General features: G+C 46.3%; 1 protein-coding gene across 1 annotated transcript; it reads left to right on the forward strand.

The window, feature by feature from the left end:
- Positions 1-3,667: 3,667 nt before the first annotated feature.
- Positions 3,668-11,384, forward strand: PTGS2 (prostaglandin-endoperoxide synthase 2). Its single transcript, XM_064664036.1, has 10 exons — positions 3,668-3,904; positions 4,274-4,390; positions 4,501-4,644; positions 5,092-5,235; positions 5,608-5,789; positions 6,544-6,627; positions 6,803-7,049; positions 7,953-8,239; positions 8,403-8,550; positions 8,694-11,384. The coding sequence occupies exons 1-10, from the start codon at positions 3,850-3,852 to the stop codon at positions 9,098-9,100; spliced, it is 1,815 nt and encodes a 604-aa protein (XP_064520106.1). The 5' UTR covers positions 3,668-3,849; the 3' UTR covers positions 9,101-11,384.
- The last annotated feature ends 10,774 nt before the right edge of the window (positions 11,385-22,158 follow it).

Here is a 22,158-nt window from a genome sequence, read left to right on the forward strand (position 1 = left end):
CCAAACACTTCTGTTAACACGTTCCTGATTAGCAGAAGGCAGAAACAGGAGCTTAAAGACAACAACTTCCTCCAAAGGTCCTTCTATTTTCCCGAATATTTTGGAACATCCAGAATTGTTCTGATATCTCTGCACCCATCAGCCTTGGAGTGTGTTTGCTTTGGGTGCAACGTGTCGAAACGCTGATGGTAAACTTCAGATTGAGCTCCTTTTGCAATAAGAGAGCAGGGAAAAAGCACAGACTGAAGAAATAGAACTGGTTCTCCTGCCAGGAAACTACTGCACTATAAAACATGACGAGACTGCCACAGTCACAAAGGAAGGGGAAACACTTGAAAGATGTTAAAAAGGCTTGAGGATAAATTCAGTGCTTGTAAACCTGGGTTTTCATGACTCAGTGCAAAATGGAGCAGCACCAGTGCTGGGGGACAACATTTTCACTGCTGCCGTTCTGTGTCCCCTTCTTTTGGTGGCATTTACTGGAGCATGTCAATCCTTTCATTGGATTCTTCTGTCCTGACCCCTTGCCTTAGAAGAGGTGTGAATTTATGTAGCCTTTCACATGCAGTTAAACCTGAAATAGAAACAGGAACAGCTTCGGGGAATTGTTTCCTCCAGCAACGTCAGCGAATGCAAAAGTGCTGAGGGTGACGGAGGTTCTGTGTTCCACAGGCTGCTTTCACCTGCACCAAAGGGGACCTCGAGGGGCAGGAACAAAAATACTCATTTTTGGCAAAGAAGATTTATATGCTAGAAACCAAAAGAGCACTTCGTTGATGCATAAAATCTCCACCTGGTGGTGAACCTGCCACAGCAAATTATTTTATTTTTTTAAGAAAAAATCCCGTTGCAACGTTCTTTAGTAGATACAACCCCAAAGCAACAGGTGGGGGTGCCTTCAGAAAAACAGCACTATCCTATCTCCCTGCTTTTCCATCATCTTGGAAAGCTGAAGAATCCCCTCAGCTGTACTGCAGCTGGCAGGCACACAAGAGACTTTCCCCAGGCAAAATCAGACTGAAAAGAGCTCATGTCGCACCGTGTGCAGGGTCAGGTGGAAGGTGGACTGTGCTGGCAGGTTTTCCAGCTGCAGAAAATGCTGCTTCCCAAGGAGAAATGCCCTCTCTGAAGTTCTACCCTGTTTCTTGGCTTACACATTGGTTGATTACAATTATCGATTACAATTATCAGCTCTCTATATTTCCAAGGTCCTCCAAATGCTAGCACAGTTACCTTTGCATTGTCATTTTAGGAGTAATTCTCTGGCTGCACACAATTAGTTCAGTTCTCCCCTCAAGGTTGCGGGTTCTACACCCTAGAAACATTTTCTGGATTTACATTTTCCTATGCACCTTATTAAAATGTAATATATCTCACTCGCCTAGTGTTTTCAGTACAGTTTAATTATCTAACATCATCAAGAAAAGCTCTGTGAGATGGAATAAAATCAGTGTAAGATGGACATATAAAATGTACAAAGCCAGACCCTTGATCTATGGCATGGTGTGTACCATGCACTGTACCCTGACCCACTGGACATCACCAGAATGCCATAATTAATCCATTTGGCTTATGACACCTTGGAATGCAGGAACAAAACATCCCCCTTTCAAACTTGGTAAGGCTGAGCAAGACACGAACACAGCCACAACCGACAGGATCAGGCTGCCAAGAGCCACCCTCTGCTTCAAGTGTGTGACCATGGCCAGTGGTTTATGCATGTAAATATATAAATATATCAGTAAATAACATGTGCCTTTTCCTATGCCATAAGAATAATGTGATCATAGCCTTTAGTGCAACATTCCCTAAAACAAGCAGGATGTGCCACTGCTGATGCTCACAAATTATTCACTTGACCACAATAAAATTCTTCAGGATCAAAAATAAAATTTCATTTAAACTGGCCCGAATCCACTTTCTGTCAAGTCACCACTTTGCAATTTAAACACCACCAGCATCGAACCTCACAAGGTATCTTAATTAAAGGAGTAAGGGGGGGGGGGGGTGTTTAATGCTGACCTAGAGGGCGAAAGTGTGAGGGATGGGAGGGTGGCAGCCCTCAGCTCCACACTGCAGAGTTGCACAACGGCATGACATCCTCCTGGTTTCATAATTTCACACACGCAACAGAGATTAAAAATAGTAGTAGAGCTTACTAATTAGTAACAAATTATCATGACCAAAAGATAGAGCATCCTCAAGTGGCAAAAGCTCTGCGGTACTCGAGGGAAATGGGGAAAAATTTGTTTACAGGATGACTCTGTGGACTGGGGGGGGGGGGGGTGTTTTAAAGGAAAAGCGCTGTGGAAAATCACTGGTTGCTTCAAAAATGCCAAATAACGGGATTTGCTCTCATCAGAAGCACAAATATATAGAAATAAAACTAAATGCCTTCAATATTCATGTTCTCTGCAGCAAGAGTGCTCTGCAGTGTGTGTGACCCTGTGCCCGTCTGCTTAATGAGCATATTAAAATGAAATCATTAATAAGCTGAACCCCACATTCCCAAGAGCTTGAGGGTGAATGGGGGAAGGGGGCAAAATCAGTGGCATTGTGGTGGTGCCCGTTTAGTCTCTGCAGTCACAGTGTTCACAGCACTTTTGCAGTCGGAAAAGCGCATTTACTCCAGAGGTTTTAAAGTATCCCTTGGAAAAGGAGCAGTTTGGGGGGGGTCTGAAAAAAGGGAGCAATCTGAGAAAGGGGGCTCTGAAACATGGGAAGGTGAAAAAGGGGGGACTGAAACATGGAGGGTCTGAAATCTGGGGAGCTGAAAAGTAGGAGGCTGAAATATGGGGGGCTGAGACACGTGGGGTTGAAATCTGGGGGGAGCTGAAACCCGGGGGTTGAAACATGGGGGGGCTGAAATATGGGGGCTGAAACACTGCGAGCTGAAATCTGGGGGGCTGAAATTTGGAGGGCTGAAACATGGGGGGTTGAAAAATGGGGGGCTGAAATACAGGGGCCTGAAATCTGGGGGGCTGAAATCTGGGGAGCTGAAACACGAGGGGGGCTGAAACATAGGGGTTGAAAAAGGGGGGGCTGAAACATGGGAAGCCGAAACATGGGGGGCTGAAATATGGGGAGGTCTGAAACATGGCGGGGGCTGAGAGAGGGGAGTGTGAACAACGGGAGTATGAACATGGGGGGGTGAAATCCGGGGGGCTGAAACATGGGGGGCTGAGAACGGGGGATGTGTGAACACTGGGGTGCGAACACGGGGGGCTGTGAGCCCTGAGTGTGAACTCGGGGGGCTGTGAGCACTGAGTGCGAACACGGGGGACTGTGAGCCCTGAGTGTGAACACGGGGGACTGTGAGCACTGAGTGCGAACACGGGGGACTGTGAGCCCTGAGTGTGAACACGGGGGACTGTGAGCCCTGAGTGTGAACTCGGGGGGCTGTGAGCACTGAGTGTGAACTCGGGGGGCTGTGAGCACTGAGTGTGAACTCGGGGGGCTGTGAGCACTGAGTGTGAACAGTGCGGGCCGAACTCGGTGCGCTGTGAGCCCTGAGGGGCGGCAGCCGCCCGGCGCCCCCGAGCTGCCCGCACCTCCCTGCCCTGAGGGGGCCGGGGCCGCCCCCGCCAGGCGCCTCCTCCCGCCCCTCACGGCGTTCCCTCACGGCGGCCGCGGCGGCGGTGGCGCGGCAGCGGCCGAGGCTCGATCGGGCGCGGTGAAAGCTTTCGTTCCGTGATGGCAGTTTCCGGATGGGCGGGCGGGGGGTGACTCAGAGCCGCGGCTCGGCATAAATACACCGCGGCGCACCTGGGACCGGCACTGGATCGCGGCGCTGCCGAGCCCCCGCCGAGCCGAGCCGAGCCCAGCCCGCTCACAGCCCCGCACACGGCCATGCTGCTGCTGCCCTGCGCCCTCCTGGCCGCGCTGCTGGCCGCCGGCCACGCCGGTGAGTCCCGCCGGCACCGCCCTGCTCCGCGTTACAGCCGCGCTGTGGATTAATTCACTGCTTTTCCTTTTCGTGTTTCTTGCTCTCTTGCGATCGCTCTAATGTCTGATCTAGGGGTGGCAGGCCCCCGTTGGGCTGTGAGGGGTCATCCCCCTTTCCGGGGGGGTTTATTGCCGTCAGCAAGCGGAGGCGAATTCCTGCGCTTTTAGAAGCTGTTCCCTGGTAGCCCGAAGGCTGCTGCGGATGGATGCTCCCTCTGATGCCTCCTCGATAAGCGCTACGCTTCAGGGCGCTCTCCTTCCGTGTGTAAAGCCCGGGAATCCCGGCGTGGCCGCGTGCGATGCTAATGGAGCTCTGGTTCCCTTGCAGCCAACCCTTGCTGCTCCCACCCCTGCCAGAACAGAGGGGTCTGCATGACGACGGGACCCGATCGCTACCAGTGCGACTGCACGAGGACGGGCTTCTACGGGGAAAACTGCACGACACGTGAGTACCTTAAATCTCCCTTCGCGGGAGTTAAATTGGTAACCCCAGTCCAGCACTGCAGATTGCTCTCAACAGCTGGTTTGTAATAACCTTCCCATTGTTGCTCGCAGCGGAATTCTTCACGTGGCTCAGGCTAACACTGAAACCATCACCAAACACTGTCCACTACATCCTCACGCACTTCCAAGGAGTCTGGAATATCATCAACAACATTCCCTTCCTGCGGGATGCTATTATGAGATACGTGCTAACGTGTAAGTATGAATTCTCTCTACCAATCCTCCTAAAACTGGCAGAATCAACTCATGGGACTCTAGAATATTGCTCTCCGTTAGTCTGTATATAAAATAAACAGCCTAAATTGCACTAGGGTTAAAACACAACCCAAAACTCCAGATTTCTGCGTGATGCAGACCTGTATGAAACATGCTAAAGTGCAGTTTGCTCTAATTTCTGCTAGAATCCAGGATTTTGCCAGCATAAACTTTGCTCCAAACTGTTCATGTTAATAGTGCGATCCAGCTGATAAGGCAGGACCCAGTCCTGTTACTCAGTAACTGTAATCCTATTTAACATCAGTGCCCGATACTTGTGGAATTTACAGCTGCTGCCAAGTATATGGAAAAGATCTGGCTTTGTGATTTACTTTTTGAGACTAAAATGTACAGTTGAAAGTAATCAAATACTTCTTTGTCTTTCAGCAAGATCACACTTGATTGACAGCCCACCAACTTACAATACTGATTATAGTTATAAAAGCTGGGAAGCTTATTCCAATCTTTCCTACTACACAAGATCCCTTCCACCTGTAGGACTTGACTGTCCAACACCGATGGGTGTTAAAGGTAAGGAATAAACCAGATGCATAATGTTCACTTTTAGTATTTTCTAAGAGGATAAGTAGAAATTCCTATAAGACTTCCTTGTCTGTAACTTTTTTCAGTGTCGGGGACTTGAAGAATAGCCATGTTTTGGATACATTGTGTGAAGACCTAAAAGATAATTCTTCTGGTTCTCATTACTGAGTTGCATGCTAAAAGCAGGGAACTTAAAAGTTTCTAATAAAATCAACAAAGTGAGCGTAGAAAAGCAGATATTCCCCTTATTTCTATGCTGCTGTCCTTCACTATTACATTGCAAGTCTTAAGCCTTTTTGTTAGGAACAAGATTAAGTATGACATAAAGATTTGTCTTGAATATCTCACTCTTTCTCACAGGTAAGAAGGAGCTCCCAGACTCGAAGCTGATTGTGGAGAAGTTTTTGCTAAGGAGAAAGTTTATTCCTGACCCACAAGGCACAAATGTGATGTTCACATTCTTTGCCCAGCACTTCACTCACCAGTTCTTCAAGACAGACCACAAGAAGGGACCCGGCTTCACCAAAGGCCTCGGCCACGGGGTACGTCACAGCTCTGCAACTCACACAGCTCCTGGTGCTCAGGAGCACACAAACACCTGTGCACACAAACACATGTGCCACAAACCCATGGGATTGTCCCTTCTAGAACTTCTTCTTAGGCCAGGTCCCAGCACTCCACAGCATCTCTTCCTGGGTCAGAACCGCGTGCTTTGTGCAAGTGGTTCTGTTTAAAGTACCTGCCCAGTGATGACTCTTATTATTCCCAACAATCTGCTTTCACCTAAAGCTAGTGAGTATCCAAAACTTCCCTGGACTCTGTCAATTCCAAAGAGCTGTATCCAGCCCTAAGGCATCTTGTGTACTGCTAATAGGCTTAGTTTAAAAAGAACTTCAGAAGCAGACTTGGATTTAGGATCTTCACCTAAAAAACAGGCAGCCTTTAGACAAAGTTCTTCACTGTAAGGGTAATTTGTTATCTACACCAAAGCTGTAAACTGTGTCTGTATATACAGAGAGCTGTCTGCATAATAGAAAGTTGCTGACACTTTAAACAGAGTCCTTTTAAATTGGCAATTTCACAACCCCCTCTTACTCAGAGATGGCTCCAGTTGCCAGGAAATAATTTGGCTTCATCTTAAGTATCAGTGGTTGATACTTATAAGGTAGCAGCAATATAATTAAAAGGTAAACATCTAGGGGGTGAGCTCCTATTGGCATCCATAGAAGTGGGACCTATCCTAAAATAGCAAAAAATGCAGGTTGGCTTCATGTTCCAAATGCTTTTCTTTTTTAGGTTGACTTGAACCACATTTATGGAGAGACTCTGGAGAGGCAACTTAAACTGAGACTCCGAAAGGATGGAAAGCTAAAATACCAGGTATGTCATACCTCAAAATTCTTGCCTTTTTGCTGGATGATGTATTTTCTAAATTAGTGCTCTGTGCGTGGTTGATCTAAAGCGCAAGACTAAAGTCAGTGCGAACAGAGCGCAGCTTATCTCCTCAGCGTCATAGCTCACACCTCTTGTTTTATTCTCCCTCCCTCCCTGGCAGATGATTGACGGAGAAATGTACCCCCCGACAGTGAAGGACACGCAGGCAGAGATGCTGTACCCCCCCCACGTGCCGGAGCACCTGCGGTTCTCGGTGGGGCAGGAGGTGTTCGGGCTGGTGCCAGGGCTGATGATGTACGCCACGATCTGGCTGCGGGAGCACAACCGCGTCTGCGACGTCCTCAGACGGGAGCACCCCGAGTGGGACGACGAGCAGCTCTTCCAAACCGCGAGGCTCATCTTGATAGGTGGGTGTCACCTCACCTACGTGCAGCTGAACCTCCTCTCTGAGGTGGAGTAAGAGGGAAGCTGTTGCATCAATTGGTGTGTGAGCGGCGCCCTCACGGCCCGTCACCGGGGCTGTGCTGAGGTGCAGCTTCCCCCAGCTCTGCTGAAGGCAAAACTGAGGAAAACTGAGCTAAGGGATGCTCGATTCCCTTATCTAAGGGAAGCAGAACTGAAAGCAGTGAAAAGGCAGTAAATGAAGGTTCCTTTCTCAGAGAAAGCGTGTGAGGCTACATGACCTCAGGCTCTCAGACCTGGGTTTTTCCCCCCTAGGGTTGAGTCAGTTCAGGTATGCTTTAAAAGAAAGGCTGTGATTAAGTCTAAAGTTCAGGAGGTTATGTAAAACATAACTCCACATATTTCTCTTATCTAATTGTCTGCTCAGTGGTATTTCATCCTATGTGAGAGGTGATGTACTCCAAGCTTGAAAAGACCTTGCCCAAACTGAAACTGTAAACCAAGACAGTTGTATGAAGTGGCTCAGAAGCTGAGATTTGCTTTCAGACATCAACTTTCTTCATTATCCCCTCCCTCTATCCTGTGACTGAACACAGTGTAGATACTGCTGTGTGCTGTTCTGGGGAGGGTACAAGGAACTGCATCTTGGGTGGGAGTGTGGGAAAGCAAGCTATGGAAAGCACTTCACTACCACAGCCAAAAGCTCCTGGGATTTTAAGTACTGTTCCACCCTTAGTCACATAAAATAGATGAATTGCTTTCTAGGAGAGGTTACAGAATGTTGAAGCGTTTGTTGTCCTGATCAATATAGCGTTTTTTAGAACAATTCAGAAAGGGTGTTTTCTCCACCGCCTAAAGTTTCTCAGGGAACCAGTGCCAATATTCTCTGCTGTGTCTTTGTCCCCCAGGAGAGACAATCAAGATTGTCATTGAGGACTATGTGCAGCACTTGAGTGGGTACCACTTCAAGCTCAAGTTTGACCCCGAGCTGCTGTTCAACCAGCGGTTCCAGTACCAGAACCGGATCGCAGCCGAGTTCAACACCCTGTACCACTGGCACCCGCTGCTGCCCGACACCTTCCAGATCCATGACCAGGAGTACACTTTCCAGCAGTTCCTCTACAACAACTCCATCATGCTGGAGCACGGCCTTTCCCACATGGTGAAATCCTTCTCCAAGCAAAGTGCTGGCAGGGTAGGTACTTCCTCAAGTTGCCGGTGAACCAAGAGAGGCATAAGCTGGGCGTGGGACAAGGGAATAGAATAAAGCTGTTTAAAACTAATCACAGGCTGTAAAGGCACAGCTTCCTCATGACTCTTATCAGAAGGTCTTACTACTTTTCATCTTGGTTAACCAGGTTGCTGGTGGGAAGAACGTTCCTGCTGCAGTACAGAAAGTGGCCAAGGCTTCAATCGACCAGAGCAGGCAAATGAGATACCAGTCCTTGAACGAGTACAGGAAACGCTTCATGCTGAAACCATTCAGATCCTTTGAAGAACTTACAGGTAACAGTTCTCATCCTTCAGAGCAGATGAGGGCCACTTCCTTAAAAGGCTCACAGAGTCCTACAATATTATTGCTGGACTCGAGCAGGATAGTCTTGTGAGTAAAGTAGGATTTTTCCACTAATGGTTTTTACTCGTTACAGGAGAAAAGGAAATGGCAGCTGAGCTGGAGGAGCTGTATGGAGACATTGATGCCATGGAGCTGTACCCAGGCCTTCTGGTGGAAAAGCCACGCCCAGGTGCCATCTTTGGAGAAACCATGGTGGAGATGGGAGCCCCGTTCTCCCTGAAGGGACTGATGGGCAATGCCATCTGCTCCCCTGAGTACTGGAAGCCCAGCACCTTCGGTGGCAAAGTGGGCTTTGACATCATCAACACTGCCTCCTTGCAAAAGCTCATCTGCAACAATGTCAAGGGCTGTCCCTTCACTGCCTTCCACATCCTAAGTCCTGAACCCACAGAGGCGACCATTAACGTTAGTACCTCAAAAACAGCCATGGAAGATATCAACCCCACACTACTGCTGAAAGAGCGCTCTGCTGAGTTGTAGAAACCCACCTATTTATTTATTTAACTGTGTTATTTATTCTATTTATGGCTTAGTATTTAAAAACTAGGAAAAAAAAACACTTGAGCATCTTCACTGTGGGGGTTGCCTTAGATTCCTTACTCAGGTAAGGCTTCCATTTACAAAAAGGGATTTTCTCTGTATGAGCTGGACAGTGGTGAATCCCTTGTTTAAAATCTTCTGTAACAGAACTATGTATTCCAAAGTGGACAAAGGTTCCAACTCTTTTTTTTTTTTTTATGTTGTTTTAATACTTGATGAAGCGGGGTGGTGGTGGCTTTGTCTGCTTTGTCTGGTGGTTTTCATAGGTCACGTAACACTACAAAAGCAAGTTTTTGTCTCAGCAGCTTAAACTTGAAAACAGCTGTTGACCTAAAAGAACAAGAAAAATCTGACTTAATGAAAACTGCCAGAAGAGATTATGAATTCAGTATGAGAACTCAAAGATTAATGAAAAAATACATATACTTGAGACTCACTTATTTATGAAAGGTCAGAAAATGCATTGCATTTGTCATTGATACTACCTCTCCTTCATTGCTGATAAGGCACTTTTTTATCATAATTTATAGGTTCCTTATGTGTAAATCCACTTCTGGATTTACATGAAACTAACTATTTTTAAATACTTTTTTATTATTTAATTTTTTAAAGAAAATAGAGCTTTTCTTGGCTTCTACTTCTTTTTGAAGCGTGTGTCACAGAAGTATTAGTTGTGTGAGGGGGTGAGAATGAGGTGCTGAGCTTAGCAATAACTGACTCTTAGGCTGCAATGCAAGGCTGCTTGTGTTGGAATACAGCTGTTTTTATTGTGTAACTTTGGGGAGGTCTTAAACTTAGCCCAAGGTACTGGTATTCTTTTCATAGCTGTAGTTCTCTGGTTTACTTGATAATTTGATGTCTGTCCCTCCAAGGACAGAAGGACAGTGTAGCTGTAGTTAGGCTGTGGCTCTGGTTTAGCTTTGTGTTCCCAAAACAGGGGGATTATTGGGGAGCAGTGAAAGCTGAGCAGTTGTGCAAACACACAGAGAGCAGAACACAGAGTAGATTTAGCAGCACTTCAAGGCACAGAGCCTTGAAAGTGCTTATGTCTGTGTACACGAGTTGTACATGCAGTTTGTAGTTCTACTTATTGGGGGGAGGAGGGATAATGTTTTATTTATAATTTATAAACAGAGGCATTTTAAGTAATTGGCTTAAGCTTCATTAAAACTGGCTAGCACAAAAACTCATATTTGTCCTGATCCAGCACTAAAATATCTAGTCTCATCTGGGCACATAAGTTACACAGGATCTTGTACCAGCACTTCAGACTTTGCATGTAAGGGTATCTTTTTTTAATTTCTAGAGAGGAAATGTAGAAGATGATCTTCCCATAAAAACAGCTGGGGAACTATAGGGAAAAAGAAAATGTCACTTCAGACTGGAATAGAGCAGCAACCTGGTACTCTGTGCCCCTGCCCAAAATTCCTTGACTACTTGTGGAAAAGGACTTGAGTTTTCTGTCTCATCTGAATCTCTCACGCACTTGTAGAGGCTTGTGCACTGTAAGGACTCTGGCAATAGTGTAGTTTGTCTGTGACTTGTGTTTCCACTGATTTGTGTAGAGGCAGTGCTGACCTTTGGCTGTGTAGGTCTCGTTGCCATGAACAGCTGAACCAAGATCTCCTGCAGCCATCGATACCAGGGACTGACTTGGGCTGGTCTTTGGTATGGATGCTTTGGGAGCAAGAAGGGCATTTGTTTTCCTTTTTCTGTTTGAAGCATGAAGAAGGAAAAACCTTCAATCACCTTGTACCCAAAGGTGGTCGGTGCTGCACTTGCTAAAGAGTGAAAACTGCTGGGACTCTTGTTCACCATGTACCTGTCAATGAGCTCCATCTCTGGAACACCCTTCGGAGCACCCTTCTGCTGTTAACTGAGGAAAAGTGTTGGGCTCACAAGGGGAGGCAAGTCTGGACAGATCTAGTTGTTTTGGGGTAGGCAAAGAGGAAGTCCTCAGAGCATGTCACTGGAGTTAAGTTACAAGCTGCTTCAGCAAGGAATCCTGTTCACTCTGCATTTTGTACTCTGCAGCCACATTTCAACTGTCACTGTCTGTGATGGGACCCAGCCTGCTGGGTTTGGCTGGGTTCAACTTGCTCGTGATAAATGTGTATGTTTGAGATTATTTATTGAAAATTCTGTGAATAGTTTTTCACTTTATTTTTGTAGGACAACAGTGTTGCAAAAATGCAATTGTTTATATAAATAAATTGAAAACATTGCTTTTATGGGCTCTTCTGCTTGTGATTTCCTTCAGCACTATTTAGTATGAAACAGTTCTTTAGTTGGTTTGCCACTCAAGATCAAATGGAGGATTACAGGGCATTACTAACAGCATTAAATTCTCTCAAGACATGCCTATCATCCAAATACAGCAATTTTTTCCCCTTTGCTCACCGGTGAAAAGGGATTTCACTGTGCCATCCCTGGAGAATCCAGCTCCTCTTATCCATGATGGAGATGCTAAAGGTGCTTTACAGGGAAAGTGCAGTGTTGGGGTTGCACAACACTGCCTTGGTGTAGCTGACCTCCCTTATCACTTCCCTTTCCCCAGCAAGCACAGTCCAGAGCTGTTTCCCTTCGTGCTTGGCATACTCCAGAGGGGGAAACTGCTTTGGGATGCAGGTGACCACTGGACCAGAGCAGGGCTCTGATCCATCAAAACAGGGATGGGGGAGCAGGAGCTGGTGCAGTGTGACCCTCTCCTACCAAGAGCACCTTTGAGGCCACCCACCCTCCTCCCTACGTCTTCACCTCTGATAAGAAATGTGGGGAAGGTGGGAAGGAGACGCCCCAGGGGATCCTGCATCTTGTACTGCCTCAGTCACTCACCACCCCCAGCACCCAATGTCACCTCAGGCCCCTTCTGTGCTCAGTCCCCCACTGTCACTCCCTTTGCACTGCCTCTGGTGCTGCCCCATCCCAGTATTGGTGCCCTGTCCTCTCACAGCCTCTGTCCTTCAGCCAGAGCCACCTTCCTTCCAGCCACCCAAAATCCTTTTTGGTCCAAAGCTCATCCCTCTGTCCCCCAGGTCAATATTTCTGACCAGCCTCCATCCCTGAGAATATGACAGCTCTGCCTCTGCTCTGGAGCTCCTTTCCACCTCCACCACTGTGCAGTTCCTTCATATTCCTATTGCACCCAGGCTCCCAAACACCTCCAGCAATATTCCTCAGCTTAAAATTCGGTCCTCCTCGCTTCAGTGACCATCTTCAGCCCCAAAAGCGCAACGTCCTGAGGACGAAAGCATCCCTCCAGTCCCTCTGCTGGCTGCAAGCAGAGGCTGTGGGTGAACAGAGACAGGTACAGACCACGGATGAGCAATGTGGGGCTTTGTTTCCTTAGCAGCCTGTCAACTCATTCTCTCTGCAAGCTAATTAATTGCTGACACGTCCCTGTTGTGAAGGGAAGCTGAGCAAGGGAGTGAGCAAAGACAAGGCTGGTCACTTCAGCGGGACGATGACGGGCTCGGCCACAGCGCCGAGGTGCTCGCAGGGAAAACCCACAGCGAGGAGGCAGCAGCGAGATCACCCATGGAGAAGGTGTTTTGGGTGCCCTAATTAGGGAAGGGCCAGTCTGGATGGATTCACACATGCTGGATGAGATAGTTTGATCACGGAGGAGCTCCTCCTTCCCTCTGAGCAGGGGCACGTCCCGATGATACAAAAGACAAGAATGTTCCCCAGAGGAAAAAACCTGCCCTGCAAAATACTCGCTCTCCAGCCTGGGCTGAGGGAGCTGTTTCACCCGAGGCAATGTGGTGAAGGAGGGAAACCCATCCAGGCACATGAGAGCTCCGTGCTTTGGGAGCAGGTCACCAACAGCATCACCTTCACCCAGGGCTGTCCCACACGTCACTCGTCGTTCCCACTGCGTAAGAATTCCTTACGGATGCTGAGTCGGAGCCCTGCGGGCACCTGACCAGGTTTGCTTCTCCACACTCACTGAGGTGTGCTGGCCTTTAGCTGGAGCACAGTGCTCCCAAGGCAGCTGCTTTGCCTGGATTTTGGGAGACATTTCTGTCACAAGCAGCTTCTCCATTGCAAGAAAATACTTCAATTCTCAGCACCAATCCAGAAAAGTCAGCAGGTACTTTGGCCAAGCTGCAGTAAGGGTAGGAAGGAGAGAGGAAATGGATACATCACTTGTTCCCTGCCTATTCACAGCTACTGAAATAAGGGAAAAGCTCTGGAAAAGCTTATTGCAAATATGTGCTGTTTCCTTCAGAAGACAAGGAAGGAAAATACCTAAACATTATAAGAATATATATATATATATACACATAGGAAAGAAAGGAATAGGCTGTAGTTCTATATACTAAATATGGAAAAGGAGGTGAAGGGAGAAATCCTAATATACTCTAAATATGGAAAAGGAGGTGAAGGGACTGATCCTAATATACTCTGAATATGGAAAAGGAGGTGAAGGGACAGATCCCATCATCATCATGGCTAGGCTTCGCAAAGGAAGATTTGGGACAGATCCCAACCCCTTTGCTAAAAGGCTAAAAGGTATGAAAAGAGCCAAGGCGTAAGTGCAGCAGTATAACAAAGAAATATCATATGGAAAAAACTCTCCTTGGGAAGAGCTGAGTGCTCCTCTTCCTTTAATATGGAATTTCAGTTTGGATGTAACATTATACTGATATATAGGTATACATGATTGCTTTCTAATTGTAATTTTTTTTCCCTCTGATGCTTTTTTTTTTTAAATTAGTATAAAATCTCCAGTGACTCCTGTGCTCACTTACTCTCTAAGTCCAGACATTTTCATTAGTATTGGCAAGGGATTGATCTCATCCAAAAGAAACCCCAACTACTGCCTTCCTCCTCTGCCATTGAGAAGCGAGACAAACAAGAAAGTAGATGTCAAGAAAGTGAGAAGGGAAAAGGTAGCCCAAGAAATTCACCACTTTTCCTTTCTGGGATTTTCTTGTCTGAAAATCCTGAGCCCTCAGACAAAATCTCGGTGTTCACTTCCCGACACGCTAAAGCTTCAGAAAGCAGAGTCAGAGGTGGCCTGGGCAAGTTGGGAGTTGAGCACCTTGGGGAGAGGGAGCCTGTTAAAGCTGGTGAGATCTCACCAGTTTGCTACTGGGAGAGGGCAGGGTACAAAGCTTGACTCATGCTGGTTACTTGTCCTCAGCTCTGGGCAAGCCGAGCTGTTTCATCCCACGGGAGTTCCCCACTGGATAGGAAGCAAAGCATGGAAACCCCAAGTCTGGGCAAAGAAGGAAGAAGGCAAATAATGTTCAAAGCATCTATTTTCAAACCAACTCTCTGCATACCCATGAGGATCTATGGATCAGTGCCCCACCCCTGGAAGTGTCCAAGGCCAGGTTGGACGGGGCTTGGAGCAACCTGGTGGAAGGTGTCCCTGTCATGGTAGGGGGTGGCACTGGATGGGCTTTAAGGTCCCTTCTACCCCAAAGCAGTCTGTGATTCTATGATTCTGTCCAGCCCAAGGCAAGGCATATTTACAGAAAGCTGAAAATATTGCGGTTTCCAACCGACTGTAACCCCCATATCTTTTTTTTCCTGTTAAATTAGTGGTACTTACCTGAAAGGCACTGGGAAAACACAAAGTGTCACACAACTGGGAGCATCCTGCTTGCAAGTGTCTCAGATCTTTATTCAACAGAATCATTAAGGTTGGAAAATACCTCCAAAATCGGAGTTGTAGTCCAGGCTCCTCTCTTAGGATAAACCCCAAAATACTCACAAGACAACGGGGGAACTTCATTCTTGCTGTGTATTTTATTTTTCCCAGTAACGAGGTGTAGCTCATTACTGCAGGCTTCCACCCTAACCCTAACCCTGTCCCAACCTGCCCTGCTGACAGGGAACTTTAACACCCATTCATTTTCCCCAAAAGCACTGCATTTGTGGTTGACTTTTTCTGTGGGAGCGCATGAAACATTTTAAACACACACACACACAGCCCAAGATGGGCCAAGGAGTGAAAGCAGTGCCCATGACTCCAAGCCCCGTGGAGACTGGAGAAGGTATGTTTCTCTCACCTTCCCATCCCTAAACCATGAAGATCTACCCAAAGAAAATGCTTTCATGGGCATTCATCAAAGAAACACTGCAGGTCACACAGGCTGTGGCTAATAAGGATATTCCTGAATGTGTGCTGGTGGGTCTTCAGAGGCAGGAGATGAAACCAAGACCCCAAGAAGCATCACGACTTTGGGGTAAAAACCCAGCTCTGTGAGCCTGCAAAAGTAACTTTTAATATGATTTTAAGCCCCAAAAATCATCAGCTAAAAGCCACAATGCCAACTCCAGATATGCTCTTCAGCACCTTCCAAACCTTGCCCTGAGAACTGACACGACTTGATGGCCCTTCAGCTGTGGCTTTGCAGCCTGTTGCCCAGACAATATTAATTATTCCTGCCTAACAAACAATGGCAGAGTTGCAAAGGAGCAGTTGTAGGTGCTAATTAAAACCAATCTGCGTTGAGCTGGCTCGGATGTGAAACAGAAGTTCTTACATAAGGTGGGGATGTGTGACCAGTGACCCGACCTCATCCCAGAGCACATGGTGAAAAGGTATTATGTCAAGTGAGACAGAGGAGGAGACACCATTCCAAGTGAATCAGGGCTGAGATTTTTATAGCACAGAGAATTTCAGTGAAAGCAGGGGGGGAAAAGCATTTCTAAATTAGAAATGGACTGAACTTTCTGAGTGTCCAATGAATTGGTAGAATTTCGGCCAAATTCAGGATGTATTTCTGGCACTGGGACAATGACCCACCTTCTTTTGACTGTTGGCTGGGTGAAGTGTTTCAGTGTTTGTCATCAGAACTGGCCCAGTGTGGACGGTAAAGACAAGATTTCCCAATCTGATCATTAAATGGATCAATTAAAATATATAAAACTGTCCCAAAAGCAAGCTGACATTGCTGTATAGTACCCTTGGGTGTTCTCAATAATCTTCACTCTATATCAGATGTGGTTCTCATTCAATTATGAGAGCTCTCCTGCTGAGTAGGCGGAGATGGAAACTTCAGTGTTTTATCCATGTGTTCTTCCCCAGTCTGCAGAAAGAAAAAGAATATTTGCCTCATTTTGAGGGAAATTTGAGGAGCATATGAACACCCTCCATGAAGACCAAATTAATATGTGCCCTAAGTATAGAACAAACATTGGAACATTTAAGGAGAGATGAGACTTTGAAAAGCACTCTGCTTCAGCAGAGCCCAGGGGATTGGTTTCTACACCTCTTGGTCACTTCCCAAAACATCTCCTGAGATCTTCTGTCTGAGAGTGAAGTCCACACCTCCCCCAGAGTGCCAGCAAGAGCTCTGCACCCCTTAGGAAATAGGTGCCAAATGTGTGAGGCTTTCCAGTTAAAATATCACTTGAAATAGGAAAAAAACAAGGGCAGGCAATGGCTTACAGTGAGCCAAGATCAGTAGTGCCTCACAGCCTGAGTTTTAAATGCAACAGCAAAAATAAAACCACTTCTCGTATGAGGCTTTGTGAATAGAGAATTAAAATCCCCAGGGGTCCTGATTTTGTAGGAAGCTGATTTCCCCTTTGAAGTCACTTCCTCAGCCACCCTTTGTTGTAAATATTTCTCATAACTGCCTTTAAACCTTCTTTGCAAACAAGTGAACATTTATCACCATCTTCTTAAACATTTGTTTATTCAATAGTCAGGTGTACCACGACTTCAGCTGCCACATCCAACATGACACTGGTAAAGTTGCACATGATTTGAATAAAGTTGGGCTGCTGCAAACACGATTTGCAAGGTGTGTGTCCTTTTCCAGGCACAAGGAGCTATTTTAGCAGTACTTCCCACTCTCCATCTTCAGTGGGATGCAATGGCAAGACAAGTACAAAGCCCTTTCCATGTGTAATTTGTTAAAGAACTGAAAAATCTGCACGTGTCCCTCAACATAAAACAGCCCCTCGGGGTGCTGAGTGCAAACGAAACACATTGAAAAAGTCATCATCTTTAACTGTACAGCAGATTTGGAACTGGTTCTAGAAAAATTAAGAGCTTATTTGCATCTCCTGACCTTGCAGAAATGGTCAGGGAAGCTCCCTTGAAAAGGTTCCCACAAGATTTCTGTCCCTTCTGATTTCAGCCTGATACTACAAGACCAGACTGCAGGACAGAATTTTTAAGGTTTTTTTTTTCTTCTTCCCTTATAGACCTGGAAGCAGGAGACAGACTGAGGAACTATTGGCTTCAGCAATTTCATAACAGTTTTTCTGAGACCAAATTAGATTGAGAGGAGGATGTGCAACTCCTCATCACATTAAATCTGTTTGCTTCTTGTCAGCAACTACAGAATTTACTGGAGGAACTGGAAGTCATGTAAATCATCCTGAGTGACTAATAAAATTTTTATTTATTTGCCTCTAGCTCCATTTTCACAGGCAGATCCTTCCTGTACAAAATAAGTTACCGTGCTCATGATTCAGCACATGAATGGGTAGGCAGCAATGGGAGGTTGTGAATAAGATTCTTTATCTTTAAATGGCCGTAAAAGCACCCACTTGAATAAAGCTTTGACAGAGCAATTCATCATCAGATTTTAGGCTAGTCTAGATTTGCTTGACTTGCACAAAGCCAGCCCCACCTTCCAGTTCACAGCCACACTCAATTCTCCTCAAATCAAGTTCTCCTTACTCCATTGTTGGTGTTTATTCACAAAGAATTTAATGATTGCACACTTTCAGTTCCCTAATAAACCCCTTCCTCATTTCCCTCCTGCCCATCCTTCTTCTCATGACCCTTAGGGCACAGACTCTGGGGCACAGACAAGAAGAAGTGAATTTACATAAGTGAATTTACTTAAGAGAGGAGTTTCATAAAAGTCAATTTTTTCTGCAAATTTTGCTTTTTAACTGAACTGTTTTGTACCAATATAAAATCTATCTAAAATGTGAAAATTCAGATTTTCAGCCCACTGTCTTTTTCCAGTCAACCCTGGTATGACTTAGATTGGTCTAAAAGTGGCCAAGTCACATTTATTATCAGAAGTTGAAGGTGAGCAACTGGACTCTTGTGCAGGGGCTCAGACTTTGGGTTTGGTACCTCTGCCAATCCCAGCACAGGGCAGAAGACCTTGGAAAGCATCTCCAAATCCTATTGTATGTTATAATAAACCTCTTCTAAGTTTTAATCTTTGCAATTTAAAATACTCTTCAGCAGCCTATGATAAGGTTTCTTTTAAGCTTCTTGATTAGCATTTAAACAAGAATATATTTTTTTAGTATTTAAACAAGAATATATTATAAGGAAAATAACATTTTTAATGTAGAATGGAGTGTAACACAGGAATGTTGCAATGAGTAAAAACAAAGTTAATGTTTAAAAGAAATACAGACCTATTAAGATAAAGAAATGCATATTAGGCAATAAATAGCTTCAGCCCTACTTCACAATGATATCAGAAATCAAAACAGGTGAAATGAAACCAATTTTAAAATAAATATATTAATGATAAGAGGGGAACACAATAGGAAAAATCCATGGAAGGGCAGGGCTGAGGTTCCCTTGGCTGAGCGTAGCACTTAAATAAGAAATGTGGAATTTTACTCTCAAACACATTTTTTCTTTTTCTTTTCTTTTTTTTTTTTTTAATATTTTACAATCTAATTACAAAGTCCCTACATGTCTAGCCAAATTCTTAACCTGCCCATCAGCATGGCCCTTAATCAAAAAGTTATAGAATCATGGAACGATTTGGGCCAGAAGGGACCTTAAGGATCGTTGTGTTCCAACCCACTGGTGGAGTTGCTCCTTTCAGACGCCATGGGCCATGGCCAGAGCTGCAGGAACTCATTTGTAACCTTTTCAAGCTGGGACCTGGACTTTTCCTGATCTCCCACAAAAGCATCTTTAAGGGCAAGTTTATTTTTCTTCATAATATTACGCACACGGAGTGGACTCATGGTGAGTAAGGAGTGGACGTGAGGAGCCACGTCCAGTCAGAACTGGAAGACACATGAGTTTGTTTTCACCTCTTCTGTATCCTGGGAAGCAAGGAAATGTCTCAGCTTGAGCCCATGGAAATTTTTGGACAAATCTGTCTTTTGTTGGAATGTAATACTTTCATGGAAACAAGCCAAGTTCAACTAAACTGTCCTTGGGAAGAATTTCTCAGGTCTAACAAGGAATGTCTTGATCAAAACACAGCTGAGACCTTCCCCTTCCCCTCCATCTGACAGATAGAGGGGAGGTTTAACCTCTCATGGAGACTCTTGGACAAGTGCTTGGGATAGGCTTTTGCAATGCCTCCATCCTCCAGGTAAGTACATTAACTTCCAACAAACTCACTGTTGCACAGTCACTCTTTCCCCACCAATTCCTTCCTTTCATTTAAAAAATACCCACAACTCTTAAGTTTCCACTTCTCTTCCACCATAAAATGGGAGAATATTTGTAGGATGACGGTTCTTTTCCTGCCTACCACTAGTCCATGGAAAGGTTTTGGCACTTCATAATCGGGCTCGTACTTCTCAGAAAGGAATTTGTCTGCAAAAGGAGCTTTCCTGGAAGTGCAAAATATAGAGCTCAGCCTGAACACCAATTTTGGATCAGAAAGGTAATGAGACAATATAATTATAGAGGAGACGCAAGGATGAACTGCTTGTCCCTTGCTGAAACGCTTTAGAGAGTCTCTGGTTGTTGATGAACCTCTTGCAATCTCTCCACCCCCAAAATTCTAACACATTTAGTTGCTAACCAGGTCCAGAAGGCAGCAGGCAAGCAGCCGACATGGTCTTTATTCTTCTGGTGACCAGACTGGCTTTTCTCGTGCCAATATTCACATCTGGAGCCTTTTTCCTTCCTAGAAGGAGTCAGCCCATCCTGCAGGTCTTCAAGACCCACCTGCTGTATCCTGGCTTGCCTCTCCCTTTCCTGCCCTTCCCAACCTGCTGGAGGGTGGAAAGGAGCAGGGGAATTCTGCAGGTTGCCAAAGCAGCTCTCCCATCTCCCATGGGGAAACCTGCCTTTGGAACAGAAGTGCCAAAAAGCGGAGCCCGGAGCTGAGCAGAGCTTCCCTCTGGTCCTGTGAGAGATCAGGGAAGCTTTTTGGCCACAGAAGGAATCTGAATGTTGTACAAGGAGAGCCTGTAACAGAGTTATGGGGGCCAGCTGCTGAGACAGCATTGTCTGGACTCTGTACTCCCAGGGCCACCATGATCTAGAAGGAAGCACCCTGGCCAAAACACATTTGCACAACTTGGATGATGTTACTTCAACTATCACAGAAAAAAGAAAAAAAAAGCTGTTTAAAATGGTATGTATAAGTTGTTTGAGGTATAAAAGCCTAAAGAAAGGCTAAAGATGTTTAATGTTTCCCTCAAGGGAACCGGGACAAGGAGAAAGCTTTTAAAATTCCCTCTCTATGCAAAGCAGAGCCATTATCAAGCACAAAAAGTCATGCTGCAGCACAGCAAAAGCGCCTCTGGGAAGCAAAACACTTATTTAAATTGGCTGGGGGAAAAAACACCTATTTGTTTGTTCTAGACTCTTAGGTCGGCCTGTCTTACGCAGGTGTGTGACGATAGAGCCACCAACCCATGCCCCATTCACACCCAACCCATCTCAGCCACACATGGTGGATCTGACACACTTCCCAACGCGTGGGAGCAGGGAGAGAGGAGGCAAACGTAGCCATGGAATCACATCTCCCTCCTCTCTCTTGTTCCCAGAGGCTGATGCAAGACAGAGCACCGGAATGCTGGTGGGTCCAGCCAGTTATGGACCCAAACCATGGAGTCACCAAGCAAAGTTCGGTCACAGGGTGTTTCCCGTGCAGGGAACTGGACAGTTTGACAGAAGATGGAGCCCCGGGCTGCCTGCGTGGTCTGAAGTGATCTCAGAGTTGTGACACACTTGGGAAAATAAAACCCCAATCCTTTGTGTGGTGCCACGGTCCTTGGGGTTTCCACCACGGAGCTGTGGGTGGTGGGAGCAGTGTGGTGTTACAACACGTGTGGGAGGGTCACTTCAGAGCATGTCCAAAGTGTAAGGACATCCCTGAGCCCTCCTATCCACCTCTCAAAGGACACCTGTAAAGGACATCGAGTTAAGAATGTCACCCATGGGCACCTGGACGCCAGGGAAGATGGGGAGAACAGAAGTAAGAGCCCAGCTGCTGCCTGATGTCAGTGGGGCTGATCTCAGGTGTCACTGCAGCAAGACTGACGGTCTGCAGGTTTCAATGAAGTGCTTTGGGATTTGACTGCTGCTCCAGGAGCCTGGAGGAGGGAGGCACCTCCTGGATGCCGGTGGAAGAGCTCCCTGCTTCCTGCTGCCATTTCCCTGTGTCTCCTCTCTCCCCTCTCCTCTAGCAGAGCTCTCTGCAGGCACAGAGACCTGGAGAAGTTTCCTGTGAACTCTGTGCAGAGCAGACACAAGCCTGCATTGACCAGCACTGACCTCTTGGCTCAGTGCCTTTTGAAGAGTGCTACAAGTTCCCCTGGTGGGGCATCAAGACATCGCCACAGCGTGCTGGAGGAAGCCCAGAAATGCATCTTCTCAGGTGTGGATGTTTTGGAAGACAGACCTGGGAAGGGGTGTTGCTTTGTGGGCTTGTACATCTCAGTCTGCCAGATATATTTTGACAGACATTGCTGCATGGAAAAGCAATCTGGAGTCCTTAAGGCCTTGTCTGGTACTAACTTTGGCCATGGGCAGACCTTGCAAGGACCTGGACTAATGTCTGTACTTCCACCTGTGGTTATTGTTCATTAAACTCACTTATGCACAGACTCCTTCCACATTTAGGCCCCCTGTGCCTTGTTGTGTGTTAATGGATAACTCCTGGGAGTTTCCACCAGCCTGAAGTGGTCAGTGCTTCCGCAACTGCAGCAGGAACATCTCACAGCCTTCCCTTAATGCTCCCAAATGTCAGCCCCATGTCGTCAGTGCTCCATTAATTATTGCTATTGATGTTTGTGGTGCCCAGAGGCCTCCACGGGGAGCAGCTTTTGTGGTCCAGAAATTAAAATCAATTACA

Source organism: Pseudopipra pipra, chromosome 9 (assembly GCF_036250125.1).
Source record: "Pseudopipra pipra isolate bDixPip1 chromosome 9, bDixPip1.hap1, whole genome shotgun sequence".
NCBI lineage: Eukaryota > Metazoa > Chordata > Aves > Passeriformes > Pipridae > Pseudopipra > Pseudopipra pipra.

Bases quoted from the DNA above. Each gene is read 5' to 3' on its own strand.
- PTGS2 (XM_064664036.1), top strand. From the start codon at position 3,850: ATGCTGCTGCTGCCCTGCGCCCTCCTGGCCGCGCTGCTGGCCGCCGGC. The intron at 3,905-4,273 runs GTGAGTCCCGCC...GTTCCCTTGCAG, and splicing joins GCTGGCCGCCGGCCACGCCG to CCAACCCTTGCTGCTCCCAC. The intron at 6,628-6,802 runs GTATGTCATACC...CCTCCCTGGCAG, and splicing joins ATGGAAAGCTAAAATACCAG to ATGATTGACGGAGAAATGTA.